The 27,994-nt window shown below is 40.6% G+C and overlaps 1 protein-coding gene across 1 annotated transcript; it reads right to left on the bottom strand.

The window, feature by feature from the left end:
* Positions 1-298: 298 nt before the first annotated feature.
* Positions 299-27,992, bottom strand: si:ch211-159i8.4 (matrix-remodeling-associated protein 5). The gene is made up of 17 exons (XM_056383765.1): positions 27,236-27,992; positions 20,064-20,189; positions 19,254-19,390; positions 14,809-14,938; positions 13,548-13,786; positions 13,158-13,309; positions 8,803-11,967; positions 8,333-8,583; positions 7,592-7,877; positions 7,297-7,497; positions 6,627-7,145; positions 6,317-6,488; positions 5,027-5,296; positions 4,758-4,884; positions 4,338-4,418; positions 2,514-3,660; positions 299-1,816 (listed from the first exon to the last, which is right to left on the bottom strand). Exons 2-17 carry the CDS (start codon positions 20,148-20,150, stop codon positions 1,263-1,265), a joined length of 7,518 nt encoding a protein of 2,505 aa, XP_056239740.1. The 5' UTR covers positions 20,151-20,189; positions 27,236-27,992; the 3' UTR covers positions 299-1,262.
* Positions 27,993-27,994: the final 2 nt, after the last annotated feature.

Here is a 27,994-nt window from a genome sequence, read left to right on the forward strand (position 1 = left end):
TGGGCTAAAGTTCATCAAGTTGATCAGTGTTGCAATGATGTGCACAGAATTATTTCATTCTGTGAGCAAATCTGATCACAGGAAGTCAATTTGAATGAGTTGATTTTTCCAAGAAATTTCACCACTTTAGGTGTTGGTGTGACCTTAACACCTCAGCTAAGCTTCAAAGAAGCTCAATGTAAAAATGGTGAATCTGCATTCTGCCATCAAGCCATGCTTTGTTGTTTAGTAACTAAGTTACTTTAGTAAGTAAAAATGAGGCAATTTACAGATAAAAAAACAAACAATACATATAGTACCTGTATATTGTATTTTTAATCATAAATTATAAACTTACATGTTTTTTTATGTGCATGTTTGTTTTGTATTGGTGTCTCTCACCTGTTTATAGCTGTTACCTCACAACCTAGTTATTGTGAGCTATTCCTTCGTTCCATTACGAACATGAATACATGATATTGATACATACAGTAATTCATTTGTTGATATACCGTACACTGTAGAGCAGCAATGGGGTATTTGTATCCTCATAGAAAAGAGTCACTTCTCAGTATGTGTTCATATAATATGGCACTTCAGCACATGAGTAGAACATTTTATGACAGACCTACATGCAGGAATTATACCACTCTACTCCTCATTACTGTCTGTTGATGAATTGGGAAATATTTGCTGTAAACTTAGCGGAGAAAGTCTCTTGTGTTTTATAGTGTGTATTTCGTTATACAGTTGAAATCACTGTAATTATACCAGAACACAAAACAACTATACGCATATAAGGGGTTCATATTACATTTAGATACATCAATCCCAAGAGAGAAGGGTCTAAAATTGTTTCACTTGAAGAACAACACTTGCAAATGTCATGTTAAATTAAATCTGTAGAGCAAAGTAAAATCTTTACAAACTATAATTTTATACAGACAACTATGGGGTAAGGCTTAAAATGCAAAGGTCTGAGCAGACAAAAGGGCACTGTGTGGAGTGAAAATGCATTTTAAGGCTCAAAATGTAGAATTAAAAGACTTCTTTAACAGTTGCAAAAGGTGAATGTTCATTGTAAAGTCAATGGTTGAAGCTTCATTGTTCAGTGGAAACTGCTTTGCAAAGTATCTCAAACCACCTGCATTCAGGCAGCTTTTGAGTCTGTCTCTGGAGAGTCCTTATCATGGATAGTATATCAAAATCCTGAGGGAAGAATCCTCATCCAGTCTTAATTCTGCTATGAGATTTTCCCATTAAAGAGTAGCTGTAATGGTTACTTAGACTACTTGTAGGTATGTAGATTTGAAGTCTGTTCCAAGTGCGTTTTTTGCATTGCATTTGTAAATGCCAGAGTTCATGAGCACAGGGCTCTGTATGTACAGACTGCCCTCCTCTGTCATGTGGATCCCTCCCTGTACTGTGAACCGGTTATGTGGAAGCAGAGTTGTACGTCCAGGCAATGTCCATGAAATATCGGGCTTTGGAATACCAGTTGCAACACAATTTAATGTCACTGGCGATCCCCGGTTTACTCTTGTGATTGCGGTTAGCGTACTGGTGATGCGTGGTGGGAAAACCATCACTGCAACTGGGTAGGATAGTGTTGATGAACCAAAAGAGTTGAAGGCCTTACAGATGTATGTTCCTTTGTCAAAGGTGGCGACCTGCCGCAGTTGGAGGGTCCCATTGGCAAGGAAAGATACCCGGCCAATGGTTTGAGGTTTGTCTAAAACAAGGCCATTGGGTAGGGTCCACGTGATTGATGCCTGGGGCCAGCCATCAACAGTACAAGGCAAGTTGAGATTGAGGCCATAAGTGATCTTCATCCCACCTGGAAAAGTCAAATTTGAACATTAAATGGATTTCGTGTTAAAATGACAAATACAACAAAATATACAGCACAAGTGATATCGCACTGATTCTATATGATACTTTTAGGACATTTTCCTATTTAAATTGTTTCTGGTTTGTTGTCCCTCCCTGTATAATTTGTTTGGGCAGATCTGAACACTTAAATCATCCTCAATTGTACACCAAAACAATCGCACCAAGGTTTCTCTCTGGTCACAAATTCTGGAGTGGTTGGTTTCCTATCTGACCCAATCACAAGCTGTATTCTGCAAGTTTCAACTAAATGGCTCTTCCAGCCAATTGCACTTTGCATACTCGGATGCAGATGAGTGAAATCAGTCGTCATTAGCAGCTAATCAATGACTGGACAATAAATTGAGGTCTAATCTCGACTAACAACGAAGTTCATTGTCGTCTTGATATTTGGGCAGATAGGACGTTCTTTGGGACCTTGGGTTAGATTTGTGTGTGTGTGTGTGTGTGTGTCTGTGTCTGTGTGTCTGTGTGTGTGTGTGTGTGTGTGTGAGTGTGTGAGAACAAACCAGACCAAGGAAAAAAGCAACAAGTTTACCAACCACTGATTTGGACTCCGATGTATGTTTGAAAATGCCCTTAGTTCTTTTATCGACCAAACTAGTCAGATTGCTATTTCATTCATTTGAGATGTAAAAACTTACCTGTAGTTCCTCTGATCACTGGCTTCCTGCCTGTCTCTAGCGCATAACGTTTTTCCGCTTGTCCTGCTACATTTTTCGCTAGGCACCGGTACACTCCCTTATCAGTTGCAACCGGTTGAGATATCCGTAGAGTTCCATTGCCCAAATGATGGGTGAAGCGTTGGAGTCTGACACCCGGCGTTAACATTGTCCCATTTGGTAGCACCCATGCAAACTCTGGGTGTGGTTTCCCACGAGCAGGACACTCCAGGATCAATTCCCCGCCATCTTGCTTTATTGGTAAGATTTCAATATTGGGAACAGCAAAGCTAGGTTTCTCAGCTAGTGATGCCACATCTAATTCAACCAAAAGTGAGGCTTCACCCAGATGGTTTTTAGCAAGACACATGTATCTCCCTTCATCTGTTTTCCTCACGCCTCGCAGCTCCAAGCTCCCATTTCGGTGGACTTGGAAGCGACCGCCAAGATAGGGTGTTGTGAGTGAGTGGCCATAAGGAGTAACCCACCAGACTCTTGGTTCGGGTTTTCCTTCCACTCTGCAATCCAGAAGCACAGTTTGGTAGGAAACACCCAAAACTTTTGTGGTACTCTTCCCTTTCATGCTATTGATAAAGGGTTCCTGGGGTTCAACTTCAAGTTTCACGTTTTTAACGTCATCACCAGCAGAATTTCGTGCCACACATGCATATTTCCCTTCATCAGCAAGTGTTACCTTTTTCACCACTAATGTCCCATCATCCATAACCTGAAATCTATCTGATGATACTGGTATCACATCATTTCGTGGTGAGATCCATGTGATTCTTGGTATAGGATCACCTGTTGCTTGACAGCTTGATTTAGCAGATTCTCCCAACTTCACTGTAATTAAAGATTGTGATTTTGATCTAATCTTTGGAGCATTTGGTCCCACTTTGACGTTGACCTTTCTTTCATCTTTGCCCAGTTTGTTCTTGGCATAGCAAGTGTAGTCACCCTCATCTTTTTTACCCATTTGCTGGAGAAGTAAAGTTCCATTGCCAAAGATAACGTAGCGGCGGTTTCGAAGGCCGCTGTCATCTGATTGAAGGGCGTTGTTGATTAAAGTTCCATCTGGAAGACTCCAGGAAACTTCTGGATCAGGGAGGCCTGTTGCAACACAGTCCACCTGAAAGGAAAGGAAAGGAGGGAGAATGAGAGGATAAGGTAGGAAAAATTTGTGTGAAATATGAATCTAGACTCTTATTGGTTAGCAGTTTTTTTTTTTAATTATTAAAATTACAGATTTTTTAAATAAACAAGCTCATTTTCTGAGCACAGGAAAGTTAGGCTTCACATTAAGAATAAAAACAACTGACTTAATAGAATCCTCTGAGGGTTTTGAAAAGCTCTGATTAAACCCAATGTACACAACCTGGCCAGCACCAAACAGCAGAGGGAGACACCGTTAGCAGATAGGTGGTAGAACATTTAGCTGCTATTAAGTTTTCTGGCTGTGTGAATAGGTAACTGCTCACATGTTTGCCATATCAACTTTACGAGGTGTCAGTATGTCATGTATGTTGTGTTTACAGCTTGTTCTGCTGACACCAAGAGGCAGAAAAAAATCTAATGACACTGCTTTAAGATGCTTTTGGGAAATAAGACACTGGTGTGTTATTATAAGAAGAAATGTGGTCGTAAGCATAAAATAATAAAAAGGCGATATATCTATATATATATATATATATATATATATATATATAGAATATACAAGAAAACTCAGGTGGTATTAAAAAGTGCCCATAATATTTGATCCTGCCTATCTTGCCTTAAATTAGCTTTGAGCTAGCTCCCCATAGCTACCTGGAAATTTTCTCCAAAAGTGACCCTGGTCTGTGCAGTCCTCACATGTTCGATTCTGGGAGCAGTCATCAACACCTCCACCTGATAAAGCAAATACATTAAGACCTTTTCATGTGAAAAAAAATTTCAGTGAAAACTTCACACAGGCATCAGCCAGGTATTGATCACTGAGTGATCTTTTGCCAGAGCATATATAGCAAAATAAAAGTCCTTTCATTAACTGTATGGGCAAGGCCCTTCTGAATCCTGAAGGAATCAGCATGCAAATAAATGTAAGACTTAACAATATTGACTTTGATAGTCATTAAAGATTCCTAATGAACAAAAACTTTTCTCAGCCAAAAATTAAATGTCGACTAATGGCAAAGATTTGGCAGTAAAATGAACCCGGCGCCAAGTCGTCATCTGTCGTGTTCATACCTGGAAGAGCTCCATGTCCTCCCCATTGGGCCGCTGAAAGACACACAGATAATTTCCACCATCTAGCTCTGTTAGCTGAAGAATCCTCAGAGTCCCATTACGGAAAACTTTAATTGGTCTCTCTGGACTGCAGGCAGATGGGCGAGAAAATGAGGTTGAGATAAATACAGTCAGTCAAGTTTAATGGCACCTTCAACCTTTTAATGCAAGTATGGTTTTCCCAGTACTGTACTGGTTCGTGGAATTACAAAAGGAGGTATTTCAGTTACCTGTATCGATGCTCCATGGTGGTCTTCGAGGGCAGCTGCCAGATGGTCCCTCTAGTGGATCCAGTAGACTCTGGACAGTGGAGGTAGACAGCAGAACCGTACATAGCGGAGACAGAGTGTTGGCGGGATGGCACAGCATGGTGAGGGGTTGGAGGAATGGGAAGAGGAGCAGGAGGAGGCTGGCGGGAGAGGGAGGGAGAATCTGCCCTCACCTCCAGCTGGACAGTTCTTTTGGCGATTCCCACAGTGTTAGTGGCCAAACACTCGTACCTTTGAAAAGATTGATTGCAACCTGGTGGTGAAGTCACAGCTCACGAGCTCAGGCACAGAAAACCATTTTTAACAGCTTGATAATTTTGAGTTGCATTTAAATTTGTATTGCTTGGAACACAAACACAGTGCTTTGCCTGATGATACACAACCTCTAACTTTACATACAATATAAAACACCTTTCCTGCCAAAATTGTGAGTTTAATGTGTCAATGCGCTTCAGCAGAGACAGAAGTGCTTGTCAAATTGTTGACTTGCAAGCTATCATCCAACAAAAAGTGCAACCCAAAATTGCTATCATACCAAAATATGACACAACGGTATACTAAAAAATTAAAAGAAATGTGATTTTTAAAATCACAGCTCCAACATGACTGCATTGCCTGTATTTTGGTTTATTTTTCATATTTTTAGTTTGCATTTCATAGTTTTTAAATGCGCTTCTCAGTTTTTATTTGTGCTTCTCAGTTTCTCTGAGCGTGGTCATTAGAGTAAATGGACAAAGGATCCTGTAGTGGGGATTCTGTGTAGTGTGGCTCTGTTGTTCTTATATTAGTATGATAAAATGTCAACAGTGTCCTGCCAGGAGCTCTGGAAAGAGACCACAGAATTCCGATGCTATCAGCATTTGGGCAGTAGCACTACCTAAAGGTGCAAATTAAAGTAATTTCCACTGTCACTTTTCATCAGTGATTTATGAAACCTTACTGCTGAGAACGGATAACTGTTTGGAAAATATGTTACGACATCTACAGTTACCGGAATTTATTGTAAACAAATGTTAGAGGATAAAGTCAGGGGATCACCAAGGTCATCAGGATCAGGAGCATCTGAATGTCTGTACCAGATTCCATTGGAAACCATCCAGTAGTTGTCGAGATAGTTCAGTCTGGATAGGAGTGGTGGATCAACTGACATTGCCATGATAATGGTGATGCGCATCCTCATTCAACCAGACATTGAACGAGCACATACAGACAGATAGAATCATATTAATATAGACTAAAAGAAATGCATACCTCCCACCATCAGATGGCGAAATATTCTTCACAAGCAGTGTCCCATTAGGGAAGACAAACAGCCTGCGTCCCAGGAACTGTGATGGCTTGACATGGACGCCTGACGGGAGCATCCATTTCAGAGCAGGCGCTGGTTCGCCTTTCACAGAGCAGTGGATATACACACTCCTGCCTGGTGAGATGGGATTTTATCAGTCTATGGGTTTTGACATAGTAAACATTTTCTTGTCTTTGTTTAACAACCATTCATGAGGAACAGTTTTAATTAACTGAATTGATCAACTGATGAATTGAAATTTCTGTACCATACCTGGCTGAATGAGCACAGTATCCGCTGCTCCTTCACTGATGCTTGGAGGTAGAGCTGCCACGTGGAGATGATAAGTAATTGTATCAGCACCTGCTGCATTACTTGCTATACATTTATAGTCCCCTTTGTTGGAGAAATTGGCAGAATTAATTTGCAGGGTTCCATTTTGAAGCAGAGACATTGGAGAGAGGAGAGTGTGAACAGTCCCAACTTCACGAACAAACGTCCTGTCGGGAAGAATCCAGGAAATCTGGGCTGGTGGTTTTCCAGAAGCGAGGCAGTCAAGAGTCATACTTTTCCCTAAGTAAACTGCTATGTCTGTGGACTTTGGTGGTTGAATCTTGGGTGCCTCAGTCTGGACAGCTAGGGTGGTGACCATGCGATCGGATCCAAACCTGTTCTGGGCTGTGCAGAGGTACTGGCCTCGATCCTGAAGCTGGATGTTTTTAATAACAAAAGTTCCATTCTTGAAAACTTCAAAACGAGGACCATGCTTGGTGTTGGCTGGGATGGTGGCCCCTGAAAAGGTAACAGAAAGGTAAAACCTTTGGAATCCACCATTGAGTATGTAAAAGATATAACAGTTGACAGATCTGACCCAGGTGCCAATAAAAATGAGCTGAAAGCAATACATACACCGCATCAATCTCTTCATCTCTTTTTCTCTTACCTGTGGAGACTTTGGTCCATGCAATTGTAGGTTCAGGATTCCCCGTTGCTTTGCAGGGCAGGAAGACATCACTCTCTGCGAGCACTGACACGCTAGCTGTGGTAACTGTGGTGATCCGTGGCTTCATCCCACCACTTCCAGCTCCCAACACCCATGGGAAAGGTGGGGCAGCTGTGGGCCGCCGAGAGCTGATTCGTCCTGCTAGAAAATTGGAAAAATTCAAACAATAAAAATAATATAATTATTACTGAATATACAGTACATATTGAGTACATACCATATATCTGACACCTACCTTCGACAGGCCAACGACCTCCATGCAGAACCCCGGGGGTGGTGGGGAGGTAGGGGCGAGGGGTTGGGATGAAACCAGAGAATGATGACAATGACGGCTTAGCAAGGTTTGGAGGTTGCACGTTGTAAGTGTAAGAATCAGCGGCTACTGGTAGTTTGGGGGTGTAGGGTCTATGCAGGGATGGGAGGTTGGGTTTAGGTGTGATGGGGGATGGGGGATTTTTGTAGCCTGTGCGGGGTTTTGGTGTCACCATCCTCCCTAGCTGAGCAATTCGATCGAGCTGTGCCTAGAAAAGTCAAAATCAAAATGATCAATAAATAGTTTTAACCTATTTACCCTGCATTAAATCCCACCTCTGAGAACTGATGCATCATCAATTGTATTGCTCAAAGAGCAAAAAGAGGCTAAATGCTCTTTAGGCTATCGAGTTGGATGATAAAACCGTGGGTTTATCGCTACGAACAGCCCCTTTAAACATTGTCATTGTTGAGCCATTGTTAATTTACAAACTATTCATTTGGTTACTGCAGCATTTCAACCTTAATTAGGATAAGAATCCAACCTTTTTAATAGACAACAAAGTAAATATACCAAAGAAACATAAATTTGAATTTGAATTTGAAGAGGGCATCAGTTTTTTTCCTCACTTTGCCATGAATGACACCACCCTCTGCTACACCTAGTGATCATTTACTATTCCTAATTCAGCCCTTCAATTGATAGTTCTCGTAAAGCACTTACCTGTCTGTATCTGTTCCTCAGCCTTGATAGAAACAGCTGATCTCTGGTTTGGGTCCTGCCACCCATGTGATGATTTTGATGTGACAGGTGGGGATTAGTGAATATGGGGTTTCTTGTTGTTCCAGAAGGCGTAGATGTGGGCTTGACAGTTTCAGCTGTGATTTCTGGTCTGTTGGTGATGACTGGGCCTTGAGCCCAGGGGTGGGGGAGAGGCCAGGTTCTATGGGTGGGCACAGGGTGTGATCCAGGACCTAGAAACCAAGAGCAAAGATTTGAACAAATACATATCCATGCATGCCAAACATGGTTTGTACATATCATAACATAACACCAAGCTTTTGGCTTTTTTGGTATATTACAGTCAATATAACAGTCTTGTTCATTATTATTTATCTATACACTTTGTTCCAATCTTTTTTATTTTAAAACAGCATTTAATAAGGAAATCATTACACAGCAATCATATTTACCTTGCCTTGGATGAGGAAATGACCTTTGACCTGGCCAGGAAGGATAGAGGGGGTAGTAATGACGATGGTGGTGTGAGGGCCAGCGGGTGGTTGGGGCAACTCTGGGAGGCTGGGAATGTCTGCCTGGATTCACGTTGCCCTGTCTTCCTGGATTTCTATCTTGATTTGTGTGTGTCATCCAGGAAGTGGTGGTTTGCCCTTTCCCCTGGTTGTTCTGATGGAGCCAGGGGTGAATTGGCTCCATTATTGGGAAACTGTGGATCTCAGGCTTTACCCGTGGCTTGTTTACCTCTTTACCTTCACTCTGTGTGACTTCCTCTCTTGTTCTCCCTCTGGTTGAATGTGAAGTAATGACCTTGGAAGTGGAAGCTCTTGTTTGGGTTGGTGTATTTTGCTCTGGTGAAGGCCGAGTGTTAAGTCTTGGTCTATTTTGTGTTGTTAACTGGATGTTATCCCGTGTATTGTAGCTCTGTGTAACCCACTCCTTTTCAGATTTTTCTGTGTCTCTCTCCCTCCCGTCTTTATCTATTTTGTGTTTTTCTTGCCGTTCACTTGCTGTTATTACCCCACTCTCACTCTCTCCTGAAGGATTCTTATTGTGTCTGCCCTTTTCTTCAGATTGTGTTCTGACCTCAACTGTCTGTCCTTCAGATTTCTCGAGGTTGACAGTGTATTTCTCCTGTTCATCAACAGTCCTTTCAGTTGGACGAGGGGTACTATCTGTCTTTGGAGTGACAATTGTCTTTGGATTAGGTAAATTATGTCCACCTGGAGAGCTACCTACATGTGGAACTTTTTCTGTAACTGATGGAAATGTGGTAGGGCTACTGTCAAAATCTTCCTTGGTATCCAAACTATCACTATCCTTGTAATTATATTCTTCATAATATTCACCTTCCTCTTCCTCTGGCTTATACTCGACACTCAACTCATCATTTTCCACTGTGGTTGGAACAGGTGTTGTAGTAGTAGTAGTGGTGGTAGTAGTAGTGGTTGTAGTCATCGTTGTTGTTGGTTGTGTGGTGGTTGTTGTTGTTGGGGGAACAGTTGTTTGGGGCTTGTTAAATGGATGGTAGAAGGGGTTTAAGTGCGGATGGACTCTTCTCAGCGGGGGTTTTCTGCGTCTATAAGGGGGTCTTCTCCTGTTTGTCTGACCAGGAACAAGGTTTTGGTTCCTTCTCCCCTCTCCAAAATGCTTATTTTCAGACTGATCAACTGGTTGGGGGGTTCCAATAGCAGGAGATTCTGTGATAGATTTAGGTTTTTCTGTACTCCCAAAAACATGGTCTAGGGATGGTTCCATAATTCTTGGAGGTTCTGGGTGTAAAACATGTGGGAGACTTTCTGATATTTCAGAGTCTTTACCAATATTTTCTTTTTTGTCTTTCTTTGAATGGGCCTCTGACTTAACTCTTGTGTTCATGGTGAAATTTGTCGGCTTTATTGTAATTTCAAGAGAGGTAGTAGTATGAGGTAAGTTGTTAGTAATAGTAGCAATTGTAGTGGGAGTTGTTGTAGTAAGTTTGAGTGTACTTGTTTGGATTGTTACAGTACTGGGCTCCTCTAGTGACTGCTCTGTGGGCAGAGCAACACTTGGTTTAGAATTAGCTTTAGCTAATATCTCTGCCCAACGATTTGGATCTAATTCCTTAACAGACTTATTGGGTTTTCTTTTTGAATCTTTAATTCTTATCCTTTTCGAAAACCCATTGGGGTTCCTTTGCTGTGTTCCTATCCTCCTAGGAAACTGAGTTGCAAAAGGACGTGTAATTTCCTGGTAATCTCCCCCTGAACCCTCTCCTTCCTCCACGCTGGTAGGTAAGAGCTGCTTCTCACTCTCTGTCTGTACTTTATACCTATCAGAGGCCTTTTCTCCTGTGACTTCCACCATGTGTGATAGCATGTCAACTCCATACAAATTTGAGGCTAAGCAGCTGTACTCCCCTGCATCTTCTTGTGACAACTTCCTTACTACCAAAGTCCCATTTTCCATCACTTCTGCTCGTCTTGTCTGCTGTGTGGGGAGTAGAATTTGATTTTTGGGTAGGTACCACATAGTTTGACTTGGTTGAACTGAGGTCACGTCACAAGGAAGAGCTAATGAGCGTCCCTTCTCAACTACAATTTTCTGACCATTGAAAGCAGTGGGGCTAAGTGAGAGTTCTTTAATGGTTAGCCTCAATGGCATCAAATCCACACCGGCTTTTGTTCTGACCATACAATGGTAGAGGCCTGAATCAGACAGTGTGGCATTTAAAATCACAAGGTCTCCTCTTTGTGAAATTTCTGTTTTATCATTTGCTTCTTCCACAATGGACAAATCTGGAAGCATCCACTCCACTTTCACTTCCGGATTTGAAGTGACGACACTGCACTCCAAGCGAACCTTTGAACCCTCAAGAGCTGTCTGAATTCGCCCTGCTGTCCCTCTGTGAATGAATGCCCAGGAAAAAGCAGAGTCATTGTCATCTTCCTGCCCTCTATGACTGCTGACGTGCTTGGTAATTAAAGTAGTGAAATCCATCACCAGTTTCTTAGTTGTTGTCTGCTGCCTGTTGAGCCTCAAAGTGACTCTTGGTTGCAGTAGCCATGAGGGTTCTGCGACCAAATGCCCTTTTAGTTCTGTAAAATATGGGGAATTTTCATTTACAGCTTGGGTATACTGATAGGTCACTCTGCTTGCATTTCCTCTCTGTTGACCTCTCTCTAAGATAGCAGGGCTTTCATAGTAATATGCAACCAGCTGCCATAGATTTTGCAATGTCTCTCGATCAATCTCACACTCAAGGACAGTCACCAGCGAAACATTGACAGATAACTCCGCAGGTGAATGTGAATTTACAGTCCAAGTCATAGGTGAACTGTCTCCAGGGTGACGCACATCACATGCTACATGAGCATGGTTTCCATGGCTGTCAGAGAGAACAAAGGTCAGGTGGCCCAAAGGTTTTTCAAAGTCCCGGGTATATGGAAGGTCAGGCTCTGCTTCAGATTCAGCCCACACCGGATTGTCCCATTGTTTGAGGGGGGAGCAAAGAGCTGGTCGTTCACAGCTCAGCTTGTCCAGAGTTAACCCTAACAAGAGGGTGGCATTCAGGGGTTGAGGAGAGGAGCACTGGGGGCAAGTCTCACTGGAGCCACGTTCCTTCTTGCACTTTATTACACCTGGGGGAAAGAGGGGCAGAGGGGAAGACAGGGAGCGATAAAAAAGGCAGCAGGAGAAGGAATGATGGAAACAATCCAAGGAATTGGAGGGGAAAATGAAGGAGGAGAAAGGGTAAGAGGGCAAGGGCAGTGAGGGAGAGGTAAGTAAAAACAGAGTATGGGAAAGAAAGAAAGAAAAAAAGAAAGATAGCAGATGGGATAAGAAGGGTGGAAAGATGAAAAATAAAACATGAATCTGGGGTGAAATTTTTATCTCTTTGTGTTTTTCAAGGTCAAAGTTCATGCATCTTCTAATACAGTTCTGGCAGTCACATACTTCTGTTTTCAAACAAAACAGGCCATAAACATAATGATGTATCATCAACTTCTGTGCTGATACAAACAGCTATCATATGGGACTGGTTAAAAATGATTGGTGAAAATGTCACAAAACAGTGAATGAAAGCATATGTGTCATGAACAGTATTGGATGGAAAGAAGGGTAACGAAAAAGTAAACAATTTAATCAACCTTGTAGTTTACATATGGAGCAAATGCAGTCAATTTAATGAGAGTGGCTGTGTCTTTCATATGCTGTGCAGAAGCTGGATGGCAGGCATATTATCCCTATGTTCAGCTTCAGGTAAAAACACTTCTCTGTCTGACGCCCAGAACACTATTTTTACATTTATGTGTATGTATTGAAAATATAGGGAGATGTTACAGCCAATTATAAAGTTATAATGTCTTGCCCTTAGATAAGTAATGCAATTGTAATAACAATGTGTGTATGAATTTATGTGTAAAAGAATGTGACAATGTTAAAGAGGTCACTCATCGAATCAGCAGCTTGAGTTGTCATCTTTACGGGTCAACCACTAGCTAATGAACGAAGGAGCATTTAACAGCTGAAGACCCAGATGTTTCACTCACAGACCCAATGTATTAACAGGCAATGGATGATGTTTGTGAAGTGATTATATGTTCATGTTGTGTTTCCACTTCCCCTAAGGGGCCAAAAAATTAATTAGGGCACCTTATAATTTTACATTCCCCTCATACAAACCTTTACATAGTCATTAAGTTGTTTGTTGTCTGGTTTAGATAAAACTTTTTGGCACCACAGAAGTGAAGAAGGAATAAGGAATACTATCAAATTTCAGTTCATATGTGAGAAAATATGTTTAGAGAACTCCTTCATGTGTCCTTACCTTCATGTTTGGAACTCCATTCAACCAGCCACTGAAGTTGACAGTCACAGGTCCAGGGATTACCATGAAGAGAGAGAAGCTCCAGCCTGGGAGCAGTCCTCAGTGCTGCTGGAGGGAGCTGCTCCAATAGATTGTCTGACAGGTGTAAGTGTCTGAGACAAAAACATTATATGATTTTCTTCATTTATTGGTCTGCAGGGTGGCAGGGGATAGGGACTATCTTTGCATGCAGTGAGCAGAATTGTAGGGAAACAAGTTCAACAAGCAATTTGGGGTCTACCAGACCCACATGTTTCTAAGTTACTACTTTCTATGACCTAAAATATTTCAAGAAGGTTGTTTCAATTTTCCATAAATATGAGAAATATTCACTGTTGTTTGGTTTCTTACTTGAGTCCAGAGGTCCAAAAGCTTCCTAGTAGTGACACTGTGATGAAGGTATGAGGATGGATCTCTTTGAGGAGGTTCCCCTCCAGCTGCAGGAGTTTTAGGGAGGTCAGGCCAGAAAAAGAGTATGGCTCTATAAAGTCTAAAAGGTTATGGTCCAGATGGAGACGGATCAAACCAACAAGACCATCAAACAGACCAGCGTTCAATGATGTTAGCTTGTTGTAACTCAGCTTCAAGATCTGGAAACAAGAGAATTCGTGTTATACTCACATTTACTGAATATTAAAACTCTTTTGAGCAGTTATTACATTAGGAGACAGAAGGACTTAAACTGAGAAGCACAACCCTAGCACACAATTGGCTTCAACAGAAAAGAGAATCCCATCCTAATTATTCTGAGATGAGAGTTCTTTGGAGACAACTGTTCCTCCAAAAACTCAAGGACTCAACCCAACCCAAATGTAGTCTTGGATGTTCCAGAGTGCCTTGTTTTCAGTTCTGGTGTATTGGCATGGATCTTTGGTCTGTTTAAAATGCAATTTTAGGTTCTGATTGGACACATCTGGACCCAACAAAACTCATTGCATTTTTTTGTCAAGCAATCAAAGTGCAACTAATTATTGGCTTAAATGTGGTTTAGGAGGGGAGATTGGATTTGGCTGTTTGCACATACACTCTGTGTTCCTCTGCTGTTAGCAAGTCCCAGTGTGATTCACTTCTTTTATATGTCACTTCACACATATCATTCTGTCTTTGTTTCTTCCATAGAAGAAAAGAATGTCATACTTAGAAAAAGAAATATCATCTTACTTAAGTAATGCAAAAGGGACTTTGGCACTGACATTTAGTGTCGTGTTATGGCCTTATAAGAAACACTCTAAGAGGTTTGACACAAATTGAAGACAGCCAATCAGCAATCATAAGTATTTAACCACATACTCTTGAGATCTGTTGGAACTACTGGACTTCAACAGAATCTGCAACAGACCATGACTTCTTGCCCAATTAATTCAGTCCCAGGTGCACTTGCTCTCAGGTACATTTCAGTTTAGGTCCAAGGTTCAGCAGCGTTCAAAATGAAACAAGCACCTGAGCTCTCAGTCATGAGAAAGCTGAGTTCAGAGGTTATATCTGAAATTGTTCCCATGTTTTTTCTCCACCTTTACACATGCAAACTAGTTAAGAATTAGGTGGCACATTAAGAATAGTTAAATATTGGTACTTTAAGATACCTGGACACGCACAGTCTCACATACACTACCTGTAATGATCTTAGGCTGTAAAACGCCCCAGGGTGGACTGTGTTAATGTCATTGCCATGCAACATGAGCATTTCCAGTTGCCGTAGTGACCTGAATTCTGACCCCTCCACCTCCGTCAGGCTGTTATAACTGTTAGAAAAGAGAAAATAAACAGGACCAGTTACAAGGATGAAAGGGTAACAGGAGATCATTGGGGGTCAGTGGGAAAGTAGGCTAAAATTAGTTAGCAGTCGGTGCTTGCAAGTGTGTCTGGGTAGATTTGACTTTTCAAATGAAGGGAAAAAGATAGGTGGAAGGACTGATGAATGGAAAGAAGTCATTAAAGAGGAATGACAGAGACCTCAGTCAACCTTTGAGCCCCCAATGATTTCCTCATTCTTAAAAGTTCACCACATGGAGGACAGAGGAAACACAGTCTTCTTGGATGGCACCAGTATACAGTAGGCATTGGCCCAGCATACGTCTAAAAATTTAGTATAGACAGGGGCTTTTTATATCCCTTTTGCCCTCTTATAAACTACAGCAATGTAACACTTTAAAGCAGCAGGGGTCTGTGTGAACAGGGCCCTGGTAATTGTATTAGCATTACACAGTCAAAATAATAGGAGTTAGTAAAAAACCTTTCTTGGAGTTTTCAGGTTTCAACAGACATCCCTCCAAGAGTCAAACTGATTGCCAAGTACAGTATAGATCAGTAGATGCCTGAGCCAGACACATTATCCATCAAAGGAATAGAGTCTACAACAGAGGACACAATCTGTTGTCAGGGGCCGAGGGTGCTGTACATATTTAAGTGTATGAGAGTTACTCAGGCCTTCCAACAACAGGAATCAGCAGAGTATGTCTAACAGTCGACTATCCTGTAGTGAGTTCCTGAACTGTAAAACACGCAACATTCCCTGGGTGCAGTTATCCCTACCCAATTGAACACATATGGGATATACTTGAGTTTGCGTTTTTCCACTGCCTTCAATAAAACAGCCAGCTCACAATATATCATCTAGTGGTCACTTTCATCCAGAGTGTCTTTCGGTGCCATGAATGCACATATTTTTAGTGTAGGTTTCCCCATTGGGAACTGAACTTTGAACCCTGGCAGTGTTCATGCTTTGATTTTATACCATAACGAAAGCTGCTGCATTCCTCCCTTATATGGGAGTTCAAGGCATTCGCATAACAGATTTCAAGTCAGACTGAAGGTAGTCTAAAACTCGACAGTCACCTCACTAAGACACGTTTGATTTGTATTTAGTTGAAATAATGAAATCATCTAAAACCAAGACTTTCAACTCTCCCCTGACCCCAATAAGTTGAAAATCTCAAAGGTTGGATGCAAGGCATTAAATGGGCTATGGAAGGGATTTTTCATGTCCATGTACTGATAAAGGGTCATGCTATCACTGGACAATGTGACAGAGTGGACTTGTCAACTAAAGCGCTCAGTTAGCTTGAAACAAACTATGTTGTATGAAGTGTTGTCCAACTGCTGATCATATTTGTCATATCATTTTTTGAAAAGTTACAAAAATAGTGGGTGCATCTGAGCTGTAACTAAGAATTATTTTAATAATTCATTAATGTGTTGATTATTTTGTCGATTCATCAATTAGTTTGGTTGTTTGGTCTATAAAACATTAGAAAACAATAAAAAATACCGATCAAAGTTTAGACAAGGTAAAGCAGCAAATCATCACATCTGAGAAGCTAGAACCATCAAATATGGGGCTTAAAAATAAGACGTGACAAATTGTTTATCAAAATAGTTGCAGATGCATTTTCTGTTGTTCAACTAATCAATCAATTAATCAACTCATTGTTGCAGCAACCCAAGTCAGGCGTTGAAAGATGTGATGGTTTCAAATGTTGTTACAATCCCACAAATCCCTTCATTTCGTCGTTGCAGTGCCCTGAAGCCTTAAGGTACAACTTTCTATGTAGACTGTAAGGTTTGGCACTGGCCAAAAACACATGAACCAAACCTTGCAACCAGAAATGCATCCCTAATTGGACAGTCTTGATATCTTTTGATCTGTTAGAGATCTCTGGTAAGTCCAGTAAAAGGCAGATGGACTTGTCTATGCTCTTTTTCATATTTTTTCATGAACACATGGAGAAATTATTGAAACCCTATTGAAGCCTCACTGTCACTATGCCAAACTCTCTAAGTTGGCTATATGTCAACAGTCATCTCCTCACAACCCAAAGTCCTTGTGTTTCGGGGATTGTGTTACTGTAGGTGGTCCATACCATCCTCCATGCCACTCACTGATCAATCAGCACAACAGTTCCTTTGAAAGAGGATGGAAACTTGCATTTATTAAAGTGGTTTTCTTTTGAATTCAAACAGCACTGCTCTAAACCCAAACTAAAGGGAAACAGGCCCCAGAGTGTAAATAAGACACTCCAAACATGCCTGGTGTGAACATATACCAAAAGCTTTGCATTAGAGATGAAATCCCCCTGGTCTGCTCCCCAGTTAGCAGGGTGGTCTAATGTTTAGACCTTCAGGTCCCTAAAGGTTTGGTTACTCTCCAAATGTCTGCTCCACATATGAGAAACTATAACAGACTGCAACATCAGTGTGTTCATTTTTAGCAAATGACTGTTTGCCAAGCCCCGCCTCCTTTACGTACTATTGACATTGATGGATTTACCAATCTTTTTTTTTCTGAATGTTGCAAAATACAGTAGGTCTTCATTTCAGATTGAGGTCGGCAAAATGAGTCTTTTGATGACATTTGCCAACTGAAATAAAAACTGTCACAGGTAGATTTTTTTCAACTGAAACTAGCCAGTTAAATAAGCTAACGTTAGCTAAAACGCTATCATCAGCTGGCTTTTTAATATGTCCACCTGACTAACTCTAAAATTAGAATTCTGTAAAAGTGCCTTAAATATGAACTTGTCGGCCACATTCATGATATAATCCCAGGCAAAAAGTCTGTATCCTCACCAGTTTGTGATAAAGAAAACAAAGAAACAGTATTGTTCTTGTATTGTAGTGTTGACCTAGTTACAATGAGGAAAAAAAGTTCTTGCATGTCCAAGTATGTAAGCTTAGCAACCAAACAGTATCATAATGAAATACAAGACAGCGGTTACATTTATGCATATGCATATCGGTAACACATTTGGCGGTTGTTGCTGGAATGTAAACTTTCCCTCTGTAAGCCAGAGACATGGAATCAGCCTCTTACTTAATGTTGCTGCCATGTGAAAATCATATAGTCTTTTTGTTTGCTATTTCATGCATCCACTGTGATATATTATATTCCTTTCCTCTGTTTATGTGTACTGTATGTGTTTTAGGGGTTTTCCCACCATGCAACATGTCTTCATAATGGTTAAAGACAGATCCATGAAACAAAGATCAGAACGTTCTATTGTTGTAGGTATCTGTTACTTAATTCAATTTGACCTGAAGGGGGTGGTGTAATTTAATATGAATATCACGCTTTCTGTTGCTAAACTATTCTCCACATAATCCCTGCAGTGTAACGCTGGTTGTATAAAGCGGCATTATTTGGAATGCACTGATATCTGTTCCCACAGCACAGGAGCACATATGGAGACAGTTTATCTCCTGCGGACTGAACTAAAGCTTGGCACCACATAGTACCCTTTGCGACCATTTACTTAATGAAATGCTTTATCACATCAAAGCATTATATTCAGTAGTAAAGAATTGAGGAGCTACACTCAGCATTAAAGTAATGCACCTGAAATGCAGCGATAGCCGTTCCAGCAATAGACTCTCACATGCAAATGGGAAACCTAGTGCAAACAATAGTGTAGCGCTGGCTGCTGCTTGCCAAGTAGTTTCTTATATTCAGAACAGAGGCTGGGCTATTTCTCTGCCGTGCTGGAGGGCAGTGAAAGCTCCATCCACAATACAAAGACCCACATGGAAGTGATTAGGAGATTTATTCCCTCCGGAGTCAGTTTAGTACCACACGCCACATGCTGGTGCTAAGGCCTTATCTTCTGGGTTTAAAGCAGGTTTAGTCAAATTAACTGCACCACGGGCTACATACAGATTATCGCACTGATGAGACTGTTCTCTTCTTTGGTATGAAAAGGTTTCTTTTGTTCTTAAGGCAGGTTGACATGATAAACTGATGCCAAGCAGCAATATGTTTTCATTATCCCACCTCTTGAGGCAAGAGAGTCATTCCTCTAGAGGATCCGTGGTATTAAAAAATGATGTGATAAGCTATCTCATCAACCAAAAACCACTTGCCTTAGCATTTTGGTTTGTGAGTTATTTGAGGCAGTGTGGATAATATGTTAGTTAAAGAAAACATTTCCCTGTCAAATGACCTACTCCACATTCCACACTATTTCCTGTGAAGTGTTTTGTTTTCTTCCCCTTGGGCTGGCATTGATAGCAGTGTCTCTGTGATTCTGTGTGGATGTGTGTTTATGCGTGGTGATCGAGTCTTACCCCAGGTTGAGCCTCTCTGTGTCTCTAGGAAAGGTTTTTGGTATGGTGGTGAGGTGTCTGAACGTACAGTGGACCTCTTTAACGCCAGGACAGCTACAGGTCCGCGGGCAAGACGGGGCAGCATAGACAGGGAAGATCTACACAGGGAGGAGTGGAGATGTGAAGGAAGAAGCAGTCGACAGGATGAGAGGAATATGTGAAAGAGGGGAGGAGGTCAGGAATAAAAGAGAGAGGGTGCAGAAAGAGAACTCAAAGGAGGTATGAGGAGGCAGTGAGCGAGGCAAATTCAGAAATTCAGAAAAGATGAGATAAAAGAAGGAGAAGCAAACAGATAAGTTCAGACCTGTGTAGTAACTGGCAGTTTGGAAAGAAACCAATACCAAGTGAAATAAATAGACTTGAGGCTATTATGAAACAGACCAGGTATATTAAAATCGTGCCTGTGCCAAATTCCATCAAATTTACAGTTGATTTATGCGTCGTAGAGGCAATACTTATCTTAAATTCAAGATTTTCTCAGAAAGGGGGAAATAAATACTTTATTCATAAATCAATCATTATGTTGTGTTTTCCCTGTATGTCAGCCTCACACCTTTAGCAAACTTAATAATGGCTATGGCTTTTGACAGTAAACTGGGTGGTGTCCCGATGATTCAACATCTTCAGCACAACAGCATTTTCACATTGTCTTCACAGACAGAAAAACTCCTGACTGTCACATTGTGAGTTTAATCAGACAAGCTTAGATGATTTAAGCAACTAATCACTGGCTTCTGTAATAAGTTGAGAGCTTCTGCAGGGAAGATTTACCGTTTGCCACAGAAGAGATGAGAAGAGCAGGGGAAACCAAGCTGCAGCCAACCTGCAGAAGATCTTGGCGCACCACCACAGCGCCATGACTGGATGGCTGTCTGACCACTCAGGCCATTCATACACCTGGAGGAAGGGATGAAGTGAGTGGATGCACAGATGTATGTCAAAACAAGCTAAACATGAAAAACTGATAAAGATTTATCTAGAGCTGTTGTAGAGGATTGACATGATCCATGTTTACAGTAGATTAGAATGGTAGCAAGGTGTACCCTCCTATATCTCTTGCCCACTGCATAGTGCACCAGTCCCTGCAACTCTTAAAAGGCTACAAAGTTTAAAGCATGTGAAGAATTATAATTTGGTTATTGCATTGATAAATGAATACCTCCATTATGTCCTTGGCACATTCATCTACTGACCACTAATTCTTGTAATTCTCTAGATCCTAGGTTTCATTATAGTAACTAAGCAAAATGTATACACCTGCAGTAACTGAATTTTGACCACTTGGGGGCAGCACAATCAAGCTGTGACCACAACACATACATATTATCTTATAAAGTTTATATGGCAAACTTATTTAATAAAATTATACTTATTATACTTATTACTATTTACTTATTATTATTATACTTATTAAAATTATAGACATCCCAGAGATATGACACAACACCACCATTCATACGGTCTCTACTTTCGTTAGCTAATCGCTAACTTTGTCCGTCTGCTGTTTTGTGCTGGGCAGGTAGTCTTATTAAAAACAGCTGCTCGAGCTGTCCCAACACTGATGAGAATGTTAACACTAAGTCAAAAAAGAAAGGATGTGGGTCGTGAAAGCAAAACAGTGAGCAAAAACAGGCTACAAATTGAACATAGATAATTACAGCTGTTTACTTATACTTTTCAAAATAAGCCACATTCACAACCACAAGGCCTTAATGTACATCACACGTATTCACTCGTTTTAATTTTTACTTTTACTTCTGAGTCCTAATGAGTCAGTGCAAATGCAACATCTTACTCAGATTTAGTTTTTAGCTTCGACGAGACATGATGAAAGAGAAAATTACCATAATGATTTGCAAAATGCACCTTATTAATAACCATTTTACACAAGTCCAAGCTGGCACACCCTCAAATGTTACATTAGATTAAGAAATTAAGAAAGAAAGAAAAGTCACCTGGTAGCATTTTATGGCCTGAGAGAGAAAGTTACAGCTGCTAAAGAAATCTCCACAACTGAGTAAGTTGACAACTGTAGCAGCTCACTTAATACCAAACTATTTGCCCTCAAGGTTGATAAAACACATAAGTGTTTATATCCTGGCTTCGCCTTTCCTAGGGGAACTCAGTGGAGTGTAAATCCTCTTTAATCCAACATAATCATGCTCAAAACTAGGAATATGTGTTTATTTGTAGACTCACAATAGACACATCATCTGTTGGCGTTGTGGATTAATATCTCAAAGTCAAACTCTGTTAGCTCCAGCGAACACTGGAATAGAAAAGAATTAAATACAATTCACTACAATAGACAGTAGAGTGGAAAATAACCACTTAACACTGGCAGTTGTGGTTTGCTACAGTGCCAGGTGGTTTGGCAGTCATTATGTTGGTTTAAATGTTAACATGCTCCTTTACATACCAATTACATACAACCATGCTCACTGAAAAACACACTTACACACCCACATACACCAATCTGATGGTCGACAAACACAGAAATGGGGGGGCGAAGAAAAAGAGAAGTGTTCACAGGTAGAACCAAACAACACATATTTGAAGTCATTAGAGGCCAGTTTGAGTTTTCTGGTTTCCCCCTCTGTCTCTGTTGTTCTCTCTTCACAAGGAGGATAATTCACCTAACAGCTGTGTGTGCATGTGTGTGTGTGTGTGTGTGTGTGTGTGTGTGTGTCTGTGTCTAGCATGTGACAGGAAGACAGGAGGAAAGTGTCCTTCAGTGACCTGAATCATGATGTGTTATCATTATTTCAGTTTTATAATCATGCTCTCTCTTGACTCTCTGTTACACACACAGTATGGACTTCCTGATCTGACAAACACATTAACCTCTGTAGAGGGCAGCCAGGCTCACTGATGGTTTCAGTGGTGACAGTTCAGATCTAATTAATAGTTTCCTACAGGAAGATTATCTTCATGTTTTAATACCTGACAGGTGGTGAGAAGTTTGACAAATGTAAGACATTCTCAATGTCAAGAAATCCATGTCTCTTTACTACTAAGGTCCATAAGGTGGAGGCCACCGACTTGTTAGCTCTGTAATATGACACTTTCACCACTGTGATGAATGTGATTGAATCCTGTCCCATTCTGTTTTACATTATTGTCTGGTCACAACAAAAATCTACAGCCACGCTTGAGGCTGTACTCTGCTTTGAGCTAAATGCAAAACATTAGCTTGTTAACCTACTGATATCTAACAGGTGACCCGGCCTAGCATAGCATGTTAGCATACTAACATTTGCTAACCAGCACTTAACACAAAGTAGGCTATATCTGAGGATGATGGGAATGTCATTTGCTTTACAGGTTTTAAGATTTTTAGTCTGAACCAAAGTGGAGAACTGACAGACTTGCATTCATTCCCACTAGCATGGCTACAAAATTGACAAAATAATCTTAATTTTATAATCTTAAAACTATCTCATGGTCTTGGTCAGCAGAAGACTGTGAGAAGCAGTTGAAATCTTTGGGGGAAAAAAGCTAATCATGGGACTTTAACATTGCATTAACTGATTAGAAGTGTTATAAACACAACACTGACATTAACTTTGAAGTTGATAGTGAGCTTGTTAGCAAATGGTTACTTATGTTACATATTGAACAGATATGGAACAACATTAGCATTCATCTTGAGCCATCTTTCTGATGACATGACAAATGTAAATCTAGTATCACTCGCCATGTGGCTGTTTGAGAAAAATATCTGGGTGTTTAGCTGCTAGCTAAATGCTAGCTAGTAGCTAACCTGGGAGACCACGCTAATTTTCGCTCCTATTTTGCAATGTGCCATCTTTAGAGCACATAAACAGACCTGTCACGCAAATAAGTTTTATAACATACAATAGCCGACCATTGTGTGAATCATGGAGGCACCAACACGGGGATGAGATGCGACTTGTCAATTTTACCAGTCAGCACCTCAGCTAGCAGCTTACCTACTGAATCCATGAAGATATTGTCGTCTGTCGTTTGGTGCTGAGCAGGGAGTGGGTTTTTAGAGCTGTGCTGAAAATAGCCGCCTCCTCTGCTGCTATCAAAACTCAGAGACTGACCCAAAACAGGAAAGTTGCAGCCATAAAACCAAAACAATTAGCTGAACGTAACACAGAGTTAGTCTAGCACCTTTCACAAACATGTAGTGTTTATTATAGCAAGTTAAGATTATTTTGTCAAAATACTACACACGATCAGGAATGAAATCTCATGCTCTAATTATATACTGTTGATATGGCATGTGTATTGACAAAGACTAGGGTAATTATTTATGTATCCTAAGAGGGAAATCCTGATCTGTCCACAGGGAGGTCAAAGGTCAGGGTCAACTATAAAACAGAGGCTCTGGAGCTGTTTGAGATTCTTTGCTGTGGTCAAGGATATTCCAGCAGGAGAGACTCTTTGCAGCAAGAGCTTGTGGCCTCAGGTCTCTAATGACTTTTCCACCTTGTGGCTAAGATGATAAAAACTCATGCTAAACATTTTTAAAAGTCATTATCTGACATTTGTTATATGACATACTATACTGATGAATGCCCAATATTGTCCATGTTAGTAACCATCCGTTCTATATTTTAAATGAAATGTTGAAAGGACACTGGGTGCAGTTTATTAGGTGCTACACACAGGCGTTCAGTGACCCTCACTCATAATATGACTCAGGTAAGACCTAAACCCGTTGCTGCAGCAGCTTCTACTTTGTCTTTACAGAGCAATAAAGGTGTCCATTCAGTTTCAGCTTCAAGTATCAAGGGCTAGTATGATCACAGGTGAAAGCTACTTCCCCACTCCTGCTGCCTCTCTGTGATGGCTTTACCATCTCTCCTGTGTTAGCACACCGGAGACAGAGAGACGACAGAAAGAGAAGAGACAGAAGAGAGGAGGCAAGGAGAGAAAGGAAAGGAAAGGAAAGGAAAGGAAAGGAAAGGAAAGGAAAGGAAAGGAAATGATGATAAGAGGAGGGGATAGCAAAAAAGAGAAAAAGAGAAGTGAAAACAGATGAGGAGATGAGAAAGGATTTTCCCGTACGATGAAATAACTTAGTACCCTTCCCAGACTCTCACCTGACAGAGATAAAGTGCTGTCCTTCCACCAAAAGAGCCAGAGCCCTACACTGTCCAACTTCCTGCTTATCAAAATCATATGTTCACTGGGCACATAGTGGTTTTGTCTCAGTCCTGCCAAAATACATACATCATTCCTTTGTTTCTTTCTATATGGTTTTGCCTTCTTTCCATCTTTTAATCACTCACTTATTCTGTGCTTTTAAACATGATCTATGAATGAACTACACAAAGAGCCAAAGTCATGCTGTCACAAACAGAAAAAATGTGGAAGCGAAATAGTTATATAATGAATGAAGCATGGGCAGAAACATGAAAAGCTAGTACACTGTACTTACTGTAGTAAAGAACATAGAAAGTTCAAAGGTTTGTATTTATTATTCGGTCTAAAATTAATTATGATAAAAACCTATATGGTTTATGTGGAGGTTTAATTTGAGAAGAACCCTATCACTGTCTCAATTCAATATCAATTCAACGGTGAAAGCACAGTAAACACTTAAATGCAGCAAGTATATAGACTACAACGGAAATGTTTCCAGGGGACACTAAAGAGTGGTGAACGCAGTTTGGACATACTTGTAACCACTGTGATTCATAAATTTACTGAAGCCGTGATGCTGGAAACAGCTATGATGTAAGTTTTGAGTTTTGCCACTTTCTTTAAAACATTCAGATCACATGATTGATTGTTAGCCCTGCATCGTCTCTGTGGCTATGTCCTATCAAAATATATGAACTAATGTCACCCTCATATCACAATCGGTTAAACCGTACAGAAGAACTATAGACATGTAAAGACAGAGTTGGCAGAATGGCTTCAATGGCACTAAAAGGTGCAGATACATCAAAATAAATCAACAAATCAGATATTAACACCAATAGAATTAAAACCACTTTGGTATGATGTGTCTTTCCTTTTCTTCCTATTATGCCCATATTGCAGAATACAATATGTCAAACTGAACTGTCAACAACAAAAATGGAGGGAAAAGTCGTAGTTCATGTTGATGACGACCTGGAGACAGAAATCACCACAACATAAAGAACTTGAGTTTTAGCTGTCTGAACTGAACAGTTTTTCATTGCTAATGTTGACTCATAGGTTGACAGTCAGTTGACAGTTTCCTAACACCAGCAGGACAAACCGTATCTAAACACATTAGATCTTAGGAGCAAGGAAGAACATTACCACGCGTCTTTGGAGACATTCATTGTGATTGTGCGAGCGTGCATCACCAAGAGTAAATAATCTACCAACGACTCTTGATTGAGATGCAAGGTCTGGTGTCAATAGTTAATCATTTAAAACTGATTAAAAGCCAAAGTAATCTCTCGTAAAACACAGTGTATTCCTTTAAGAACGTCTGAGTGAGGGCAATACATCTTAATGTCAAAAGCATGACGCTGACTGCCAGCCAAGTCACAGCTGCTCTATTCAAGATAACACATGTCAAGAGAGGACTACATTATGATTCCCACATGTTTTTCATGCAAGTCTGTAATATCATGTGCTGCCCATATATCCTCATTCAGAAATCTCTTTCAACATAATTTGTCAAGTGTTATTATCAAACACCAAGCCAGTCTCTAAAAGGTCATTTAGCATGTTAAACAGATACATTTTCGGACTGACTGACATATATTTTGACATTTTATCAAACTTTTCACATCTGCCTTATGGTAATTTATTTACATTTACTACACAGTGAAATAACTTTTTCATCATTTTAGAGGCTTCTGGAGGCAAACACAGTAGTAGAAAACTTTTTCATTCATAGGTGTAATAAAACATGTCATGTGGGCTAAAAATATGTGATAAACGTCCTGTTTTTCATTTTGTTACAAAGAAAGGTTTTGCACTTACACTGAATATATAGAATAGGAAACAAAATGACTGAAATGACTGGATGCTAATTAATCACTTTAATTATTCTCATGGGCAGCTTTCCCTCCAAGTACTGACTGTAAGTCTCAGAGTTGTAGCATGGTTGCAGAGAAGCTCAGGTCTCTTTCAAATAAAGTTGAAATACTTTACAAAGTCTGAACAATGCCTTGCAAGCTTTCATTTGCCTCTTGCTCATTATCACTGAAAGCTGGTCATCTTTAGTCATAACAGCGAAGCTGTGTGTGGCAAACAAAGATTTGAGCGTATTCTATTTGCCTGAATGTTCACTGGAAGCAATATGACTGAAATGCATTTTTGCCATGAGGGACCTGGTAATAGTAAACAGCAGCGACAGGCTGTGCTAGACAGAAAAAAAGTGTGTCTTGCAGACAGTATATGGTGTATAGATATTTGCAATTTCACACACTTTTTGGTGGGTGGTGGGCAAAAATAGGTCACATGTATGCCAGAAGAGCACAATAGCTGTTTGAGATGAGCTCACCGTTTTCCAGAAAAGTCAATTAGCAGATGAATTAGAGCGACACCGACCACATCTGTCACAACATGACAGTGAGTATGAAATCAGATTTCAAAGTCAGATGACTTTCTTGAATGCTGCAAAGACAAATACGGCTCTAAAACTGTCACTCTGCAGCCTTTTGAAGCACAGCTGTAAGTAACTGAACTGGCAGTTTTAAGTGTAGAAAATGTGTTACCAGACGTATTACACACTTCTGTCAGTTTAACCCAAAAGCCCTGAAAGAAAATGACATTCAGTCCATGCAAACTTTTGGGCTGTTGCATCAACATGTGAAAAGAATTTTTAAATGATCTCTGTATTAAAACCAGAGTTCTGCACAGAAAACAATTTCCTGAAAACAAACACACTTAACCCAAACAACAGCTTCTGTTAAAGTTACTTTTACATCTGGGAGCATTTAACAACTTCTCATTATAAAAAAAAACCACAAGAGACTCACCTGGAAATTCCTGCAGAAGGAGGGGAAAAATAAACAGTTTAGGTTCGAAATAGACCCCAAAAACAAGTCCTTTAGTTTTCACTGCCGGCTGGAAAGTCAGAGTTTTACAAGAAAAACAGGCATAAAAAGTATCCAGTTGATATTTTGGTCCTGTGGATGTTTGCTGTCTTGTAAAGCCAATGAGGTCCCGAGGTCTGTGAAAGAGAGAGGGGATGGAGCGCTCTGTGTGTGCGCGCGTGTGTGTGTGTGTGGATTAGTTTGACCCTCTGTTGGTCCTCAAGGCATCTGGATTTCAGATTAACTTCTTTCCCTCTTTCTCGTCTCGTTCTGTAACTGTGTGGTCAGGAATGCAGCTTCTCCATCCCCTTTTACACCTACGCTCCTTCCTTCACCTCCTCCATTCATCTCCTCTCCCACTCTCTCGCTCGCCCTGCTTTACCTATGCCCCGCTCTCCCTACCAAAGCCTTTTTCTCCTGTTGGAAACATTATCACTTTCCTTTCCTTTTCTCTGTTTTCTTTCTTTCTCACTCCTTTGTGTGTCGTTCCTTTTTACCTCCTCTCTGTCACTGCTGTTTTTCTCTTTACATGCTTTCACCTCTCCGATCCCTCCACCTCCCTCTTCCTCTCTTTTCTCCCTCCTGAGGTACATTACAGTTTCTGAATACAGATTAGACAATTATAATAATCCGCCATTAGATGTCGAGCCTGTGCTGGCGGCTACACACACTGACACGAACGTTGCAAAAAGTTGGCAGGCA

The sequence above is a fragment of the Seriola aureovittata genome, chromosome 8 (genome assembly GCF_021018895.1).
Source record: "Seriola aureovittata isolate HTS-2021-v1 ecotype China chromosome 8, ASM2101889v1, whole genome shotgun sequence".
NCBI lineage: Eukaryota > Metazoa > Chordata > Actinopteri > Carangiformes > Carangidae > Seriola > Seriola aureovittata.

Coding starts and splice junctions, on each gene's coding strand:
- si:ch211-159i8.4 (XM_056383765.1), bottom strand. CDS start 20,150: ATGGCGCTGTGGTGGTGCGCCAAGATCTTCTGCAGGTTGGCTGCAGCT. Junction 19,391..20,063: donor CATCTCTTCTGTGGCAAACG/GTAAATCTTCCC, acceptor CTCCCTGTGTAG/ATCTTCCCTGTCTATGCTGC. Junction 4,885..5,026: donor ACCATGGAGCATCGATACAG/GTAACTGAAATA, acceptor ATCTGCCTGCAG/TCCAGAGAGACCAATTAAAG.